Raw genomic sequence first — 8856 nt, 5'->3', positions numbered from 1 at the left:
TAAGAAGCCAGGTGTCGCGGCACATGAACACAGAGCGCCATTAAGACACAGTATTACCCAGGCCGAGACTGTCCTCTCCTTAAATCACCCACTCTTTGGCATGACTTTGTCTAAGAGAGAAAAATGACTAAATACCTGCAAAGATGTGTAGCTGTGCTTGTTCTTAGTGAACCCGAAGCGCCGGTCGTGCTGCTCGTTCACATGCCGATGTCGCACCAACAGCATCCTCATGAGCGGCCCCTTGTCGCTCTCCGTAATCAAGTCCTCCTTGAACAACTCTTCCGAGACTCTGTAGGCGATGGCCGGCAGGTCTTTTTCTTCCAGATCCAGAATGCAAACCTGCAATTTCCGAATGGATCAGTCTGGCATCCCTGGCAGGTTTCCCAGTGCGGGGGCGTTGCTTACCCCGTTTTCCAGACATTTTCGCAAATTGAGCAACGAGTGAAAACTGAGCGACGCCACGTGCGGCTTTCCCCATCGGTCCACTCCTTCTTCCACGTCCTCCTCGTACTTGATCCATCTGGCTGTCTCTTTCCACTCCTTTTCAGTTTCGCCCTCGGTTCTGAGCAGCTCACTCAGTTCGACGAAAATCTTTCCAAAACCACAAAGAAATTATACAGCCCGAAAAATCTACAGTATCTACAAATAGTCACTTTGCTTACTGCCTGTCCAGGACTGTGAGTCAATTGCTGATATTCCGCACAGCTCATGATCAACCACAAGAACGGAACAAGCAGCAGCTTGAAATCGTTTTTTGATGAGATTGGCCATCGATGATTATTTTTCCATTAGACCATCATCAGGCGCACAATGAGCAATTATCGACTGACCGGAATGTGAAAAAACGAAATCCGGCGCAATTTGGAAAAATTCCCACTTACAGCGTGCGGACTGTGGTCGTACAGTTTCTTCAAAGATGGATGCAGCTCCACGCCCCGTCCAATATGCATAATGGACGCTTTGTGTCTGCGGAAAGCTCTTGGATCGTCCGATCTGTGACTGTCCAGTTGGTCCCGGTCGGCGCCACGTAGTTCTTCATCTCCCGGCTGGGTGCTAATCTGTTTTCGGAAAATGTAATTTGAATCTTCAACTTCAGGTTCTTTTCAATAGAGTGACGTACTCTGCGCGTTTCCTTCTGGAAGCCTTCTGGAGTGAGGCCGTCCTTGTCTTTGTCATGGTGGTGGTGGTGATGGTGCTTCTTCTTCGCACTGCCCTCGATTGGCAGGGAGAATTTTCGTTGGCCAGTGTAGGCGTGGCGGCTAAAATTTTGGAAAAATTCAATGAAGAATGTTAGTTTGGAGACCTCCCAGGAATGGGACTGTTTGTGACATCCAGAACATGGATTTCGAGAGGTGTCGATCTCAGGCACCCCCAAGACCGGTTTCGAGCCCATTAGCGCTCATCAGCTAAGTTTGGCTGAAGACAGCAACAGCCGAAACATGCCCAGTGGTTCGGCAATGTGTTCTATGTGGTTGCCCAATATTAAAAAATTCGTAACTTCCAATCCAGCTGAAGTAATGACTTGAAACTTCCACCATCTTTTGCAGACACTTGCGCCTGAACATTGCGGAAAAATGATTGAAATCGCAAGAAATCCTGATTTGTTCTGCCTTGTTAAAGGTCGGGCTCAAAATTGAGGTTTCCATGCAACTGCACCATTGAGATGAAAAATTCGTAACTTCCAACCAAAGAGAAATAGCAACCAGAAACTTTCAGGCTCATTAGAAGACACTTAAGCCGTAAACCCCGAAAGATTGCATAGAAATCGCACTGAGTTCTCATTTTTGTCGAGCTGGTAAATGTTGGGCTCAAAATGGACTTTTTCATGCAACTGCACCACTTGCTTCAAAAATTCGTACCTTCCAATCCCCACGAAAGAGCAACTAGAAACTTTTAACTTCCGTAAACGACACTTGGATCTTAAACTCCTGAAAATTTAATAGAAAAAGCCTGAAACTGTCATTTGTGTAGAGGTGGTAAAAGTTGAGCTCAAAATGAGCGTTTTCATGCAACTGCACCATCGCCTCAAAAATTCGTAACTTCCAATTCAGAAGAAATAGAAACTTCTAGGCTCTGTATTAAGCACAAAACACTTGAGCCTTAAACTCCCGAAAGTTTCATAGATATGGCATAAAACACTAATTTTTATCGAGTTGGTAAATATTGGGCTCAAAGTGGATGTTTTCATGCAACTGCACCACTCGCTTCAAAAATTCGTAACTTCCAATCCCCACGAAAGAGCAACTAGAAACTTTTAACTTCCGTGAACGACACTTGGATCTTAAACTCCTGAAAATTTAATAGAAAAGGCGTGAAACTGTCATTTGTGTGGAGGTGGTAAATGTTGAGCTCAAAACGAGCGTTTTCATGCAACTGCACCATCGCCTCAAAAATTCGTAACTTCCAATTCAGAAGAAATAGAAACTTCTAGGCTCTGTAATCAGCACAAAGCACTTGAGCCTTAAACTCCCGAGAGTTTCATAGAAATCGCATTAAAAATTAATTTTTATCGAGTTGGTAAATATTGGGCTCAAAATGGACTTTTTCATGCAACTGCACCACTTGATTCAAAAATTCGTAACTTCCAATCCCCACGAAAGAGCAACTAGAAACTTTTAACTTCCGTAAACGACACTTGGATCTTAAACTCCTGAAAATTTCATAGAAAAGGCGTGAAACTGTCATTTGTGTGGAGGTGGTAAATGTTGAGCTCAAAATGAGCGTTTTCATGCAACTGCACCATCGCCTCAAAAATTCGTAACTTCCAATTCAGAAGAAATAGAAACTTCTAGGCTCTGTATTAAGCACAAAACACTTGAGCCTTAAACTCCCGAAAGTTTCATAGATATGGCATAAAAAACTAATTTTTATCGAGTTGGTAAATGTTGGACTCAAAATGAAAGTTTTTATCCAACTGCACCATCGACTTCAAAACTTCCCAGCGTCACATCCAGACGCAAAATCAATTCCAAACTTTCACATTCCGTCGCATACCCGTGAGCCTGAACAGTGTGAGAAAATTAATGAAATCGCAATCAATCTTGATTTTTTCTGACTTGGTTAATGTTGGGCTCAAAATTGACGTTTTCATGCAACTGCACCATGGGCTTAAAAAATTCGTAACTTCCAACCCCAGAGAAATGGCAACTTCGCGCTTTTACATTCTATAGAAGACACTTGAACCTTAAACTTCCGAAAGTTGCATAAAAATTGTACGAACTTTATTTTTGTAAAGTTGGTAAATGTTAGGATCAAAATGGACGTTTTCATGCAACTGCACCATTGGTTTTAAAAATTCCTAACTTCGAATCCAGAAGAAAAGACGATTCCAAACTTTCAAGTTCAGTTGAACGTACTTGATCCTTAAACTCCTGAATATTGTATAGAAATCGCATAAAATTCTCATTTGTGTCGGATTGCTAAACTTTGGGCTGCAAATGCACGTTTTGGCACAAATGAACCGTCAGTCTTAAAAAATTCGTAATTTCGACTCCAGAAGAAATACCAACTTGAAACCTTCATATTCCGTCCAAAATAATTGAGCCTTAAACTCCTCGCAAATTCATAGAAATCGACCCAAATTCTCATTTCTATCGAGTTAGTAAATATTAGGGTTAAAATGTAGGTTTTCGCACAAGTGCACCATCGGATTTAAAAATCTCTATCTTCCAATGCAGAGAAAGTTGCAACTTCAAACTTTCACATCCAATAGAACATACTTGGACCTTGAAGTTCTACAAATCTCACAGAAATGGCAGTAAATTCTCATTTTTGGCGAGCTGGTTAATATTGGGTTCAAAACACGCGCTTTCGTACAACTACACTATCGGCTCTAAAAATTCCTAACTTTCAGTCCAGACAAAGTAGCACCTTCAAACTTTGATAGTCAGTAAGCGACACCTGCGCCTTGAACTTCTGAAAATTTCATGTAAATCGCACCAAATCCTCATTTTTGTCGAGTTGGTAAACATTGGGCTCAAAATGAGTGATTTTATGAAACCACATCAATTGCACTAAGAAATTGCTAAAAAAAATATAAGCGCAGAGCAAATATTATTTTTAAAATTTTCTAGTGTTTAGAAGATAATTTAGGCTACGAAAATCCTAAAAAGATCGTTGAAATCGCAGGAAAACTTGATTTTTGCCGTCTTAGTAACCGTTGAGCTCAAAATGAACGATTTTATGCAACTGCACTAACTGCTTAGAAAATTCGTAACTTCCAATACAGAACCAGTAATAATTTCAAACTTTCACAATCGATAAAAGATACCTGAGTCTACAACATTGCAAATTTTCATTCGAATCGCAGCAAATTCAGATTTTTGCGCCTGTAGTAAATCCTGAGCTGAAAATGAAAGCTTGCCTGCAACTGCACCATCCGTTTAAAACATTCGCAACTTGCAATCCAGAACAAGTAGTAACTTCAGACCTTCACAGTCTATGTAAGACATTCGACGCTCAAACCTCCAAAAAATTCATTCAAAGCACACGAAATCCTGAATTTTACCGACTGGGTAAATATTGAAATTTTTATGAAAAAAACCATTTTTTTAATTAAAACGAGCTTATTTTTGACAGACCCCTAAGCAATCATACGAAAAAACTTAATGGCAATTACAAAACACAACTCAGCCATCCGCTCGGTATACAGGGTGTTCAATTAAAAAAGCTCGGAAAAGGCCCCTACGCGACTCAGCTAACATTAAGGCCCAGTAGCTGGGCTAAAAATACATGGGTTATTTACATTAATTAAATAAACGTTTCTGAAAAACCCTCCCTATAGAATTCCGGCAAATATAGAAAATGCTTTCGGTGCGTCCTCAAATAATTCCCATTGATAAAGAAGGCCGAGACGAAAGCGACAGGAGAAAATGGTGTAGGCAGATGGGGAAAGGATCTTTCCCTCTGTTTCTGGCCTGTTTGCGGCAATGCTGATGTGAGCTTATAGCAAAATTACAAAAAAAAAACATTTTTACTTGCAGTCGCTAATCTGGATCCACACAGCCAACAAATAGTGATTGAAAAGCGTGAAAATCGCAATTAAGCTTTCAGCAGCTGATTGAACTTTCGCAGCTCAAAGTCTAAGCGGACGATGGCAGAAAATCAAAAATGCTGCGGGAAATTGGGGGATTTTTTTCCGAATTTCCCATCCCCAATGGGAAATTGACAATGTCCGCAACGTGTTGGCAGGGCAAAGTTTCGAAACGTTCAAGTGAATCGATAAAGCGTGAAGAATTCCGGATGGTGGGCATGTTTTCCAGGAAATTTGATTATTTATCGAAAGTTCCCAAATTCACTTTCTCTACTTACGGCTTGCGATAGAAGCGCTCGTTAAAAGGCATGATGGCAAACGGTCACAAAAAACACGCAAAAAACCCCATTCACGTTTAGCCTAATGTTTTCTTTTTAATGGACACCACAACACTACTCGATTAAATCGGTTTTAAAATGACATTACTTAATAATAGTTCAGAAAACTATTCGTTTGGCAGTGAGCGCGGAAAATGCATAAAGTCCTGGCCAAAACTAAATTAGATTGAAAATTAAGACGCGAGAACCGAATTGCGGCACAAGAAAAAGCGAAAATCTCGCGAATTAATTTGCCACTTATAACCATTCTGATCGCGTATTGTTTAACAATTTAATCATTCTAGTTAGGATTGTTCGATGTTGGTGGTGGCTGCTAATTGCAACCTCATACATCGTAGTGTTTCAGCTCACCGTTTCTTCTTGAGTCCGTCCGGATCGAAAGTGTCGCGATGTTCGCTGTTGAGGAACGACACCTTTTTATCGGGCGTATCCGTCTCAAATTCGTCGTCTTTCAGCACATAGTTGCACGGATCAGACACGACGCACTCAGAATCGGAACTTTGATTGCCCTGATCCTCCTCCTCGTCTTCCTCTTGTGACACTGGCGAATTCAATGGTCCGGTTTCTGAGTCCTCGATCTTTGATCGAACGCTGCAAGTAACAATCCCATCAAAATGTCACCAACTGGACGTGATAATCACCTTAATTCAAACGTTTTTAAATTTGTTGGAAATTAGAATTACCTGCTTCCATTTGGAGGATCTGCCATGGACGGAGTCCCGACTGCTGAGTCCTTGGGGGTGTCTGCAGGAGTGGTGAGAGGACTGGAGTCCTGCGAAGTGTTGCGGCGCCTCATGGGTTTTGAGCCCTTTTTTAAGGGCTGGTGGATGTGGTAGCCTTCTTGGCGGTGTTCTGCAACAAGAAAACACTACTGTGAAAACACTCTGATGGCTCCTTTGCAGCCATGGAAGGAAACATGCTCGGTTTTAGCAAGTTTTTCTGCAACTGCACCAATGCTTGAAAAATCCGTAACTTTCAATCCGGAAGTAGCAGCAACTTCAAACTTTCACATTCAGTAGCCGGAAAGTGAACCGTATACCCCGGAAAATTTCATAGAAATCCCAACAAATCCTGATTTTTGCAGGCTTTGAATATTGGGCTCAAAATAATGTTTTCGGACAACTGCACCATCAGCTTTAAAAATTCGTAACTTCCCACACAGAGCCAGTAGCTACTTGAAATTTTCAGAGTCAATAGAAGACGCTTGTGCCTTTAACGTCTGAAGATTTCATAGAAATCAAACCAAACCCTGATTTTTTTCGAGTTTGCGAATACTTGACTGAAAATGAACCTTTTCGTACAACTGCACATCTACTTAAAAAATAGTAACTTCCTATCTAGGCCAAGGAGCTAATTGCAATTTGCAGGGTCAATAGACGACACATGGCCTTTAAGCTCCGAACAATTTCATCAAAATCGCCCTGATTGCTGAATTTTGTCGAGTTGGCAAATCTGCACTTCAAAATAGCGTTTTCGTACAACTGCGTCATCGGCTTTAAAAACTCCTAACTTCCAATCAGGAGCAAACGTCAACTTCAAACTTTGACATTCCATAGAAGACGCTTGCACCTTTAACCTCTGAAAAGTTCACATGAATCACACCAAATCCTGATTTTCACCGACTTTGTAAAAACCGCGCTCAAAATGATCGTTTTTATACAAGTGCACCATCTGATTTAAAATTCGTAACTTCTACTCCGGAATAAGTAGCTACTTGAAATTTTACGAGGTCATAGAAGACACTTGAGCTTTAAACCCCTGGAAATTTCATAGAAATCGCCTCCACTTCCCGATTTTGCCGATTTGGTAAATGCAGGACTCAAAATTAACCTTTTCGGGCAAGTGCACCATCTGATCTAAAAATATTCTAACTGCCATCCAGAACAAGTAACGACTTGAAACTAGCACAGTCTATAGAATAGACTTGAGTTTAAAACGCCAGAAAAGTACATTAGAATGGCACTAAATTTGTCACTTTTGTCGGCTGGGTAAATCTTGGGCTGAACATGAACGATCTCAAGCAGCTGCACCATCTACATAAAAAAATTCCCAACTTTCAATACAAAAACACTAGCGATTTGAAATGTTTACAGTCCATAGATGAGACTTGGGCTAAAAGATACCGAAAACTTTATTAAAATCTCAAGAAATACTCATTTTTTCCAACTTGATAAATGTTGGACTGAAAACTAACGTTTTTGCGCAACTACACAGCTGCTTTAAAAACGCGTAACTTCTAATCCAGAGTAGCTAGCAACTTTAAACTTTTCCACTCCACAGAAGATATTAGGGCCAAAAACTCGCAAAAACTTCATTCAAATTATATCCACATGCGGATTTTTGCGGCCGTGGTAAATGTTGGGCTGAAAATGATCGTTTGCATGCAACTGCACAATCTACATAAAAAATTCGTAATTTTCAACACTGGAAGATTGGAAGCAACTAGAAACTTTGCCAGTGCATCGAAGACGCTTTGGCCAGAAATTGTGAAAAGCTGTATCAAAATAGCGATAAATTCTGATTTTTGCCGACTTGGTGAATGTTGAGGTGAAAATGCCCATTTGCTTGCAACTGCACCAGCAGAAAAAATTGCTAACCTCACCTTCAGTTGACATGCAATTTTTAAACTTTCGCAGTTTACACAAAGCCGTTGGCTCCGAAACTCCAGGAAAGTTCATTAAGATGGCATCAAATTCCGATTTTTGCCGACGTGGTAAATGTTAGGCTCAAATCAAAGGTTTTCAAGCAACTGCAGCATCTGTGCCCGAAAATCTTCCAATCCAGGAAACTATCAGCTTATAAACTTTTGCAGTCCATAGAAAATACTTCAGGTAAACGGCCTAAACTACCAATAATCGCAAAAAATCCTAAGTTTTTCCGAATTGGTAAACGTTGGCCTGAAAATGTCGATTTCATGTACTTGCACTAGTTGCACTAAAAGTTCCTAAGTCCCTATGGCGAGAAGAGGGCTCATTGCAATTTTCACAATTTATAGACAACACCTGGCCCAGAAGTTCAGAAAAACTTGGTTGAAATCAGAGAAAATTATAATTTTGGCCACCTTGGCAAAGATTGGGATGAAAATTAACAGTTCCAAGCAAATGCAGCAGCTGCTTAAAAAATGTCTGACTTCCTTTGCAGAATAAGCATGAACTTGGCACTTTCATGCTATATAGAAAACAAGTGAAGCTCAAAGGTTCAAAGAATTCTTTGAAATCGCCCTACATCCTGATTTTTTCAATTTGTTCAATGTTGGGCTGGAGATGGATGTTGTCGCGCAACTGCACCCGCTGCTTTAAAAATTCCTAACTGAATCCTGAACTGGTAGTAACTTGAAACTTTTACTGCCTATAAAACACACTTGAGCCTGAAGGACTGTAAAAACTTATTGAAGTGACAACAAATCCTAATTTTTCTCCGACTTTTTAGCAAACAGTGGACAAACATGAACGGTTTCACACACCTGCACCACCTGCCTTAAAAAAT

General features: G+C 40.6%; 1 protein-coding gene across 1 annotated transcript in view; it reads right to left on the bottom strand.

Annotated features, from left to right (window-relative positions):
* The window catches only part of LOC109542298 (band 3 anion transport protein), a gene marked incomplete in the record, with an annotated part of 45429 nt that overhangs the window by 21741 nt on the left and 14832 nt on the right, over positions 1-8856 (bottom strand). The window contains 6 exon segments of the mRNA XM_048669971.1: positions 136-339; positions 406-591; positions 882-1058; positions 1121-1259; positions 5722-5961; positions 6054-6222. Of these exon segments, the coding sequence (XP_048525928.1) occupies positions 136-339; positions 406-591; positions 882-1058; positions 1121-1259; positions 5722-5961; positions 6054-6222 (1115 nt within the window).

Source organism: Dendroctonus ponderosae, unplaced genomic scaffold (assembly GCF_020466585.1).
Source record: "Dendroctonus ponderosae isolate FM_Combo_2020 unplaced genomic scaffold, Dpon_F_20191213v2 Dpon_F_20191213_9, whole genome shotgun sequence".
In the NCBI taxonomy this organism is placed as follows: domain Eukaryota; kingdom Metazoa; phylum Arthropoda; class Insecta; order Coleoptera; family Curculionidae; genus Dendroctonus; species Dendroctonus ponderosae.
This window is presented reverse-complemented; position numbering and strand designations above follow the sequence as displayed.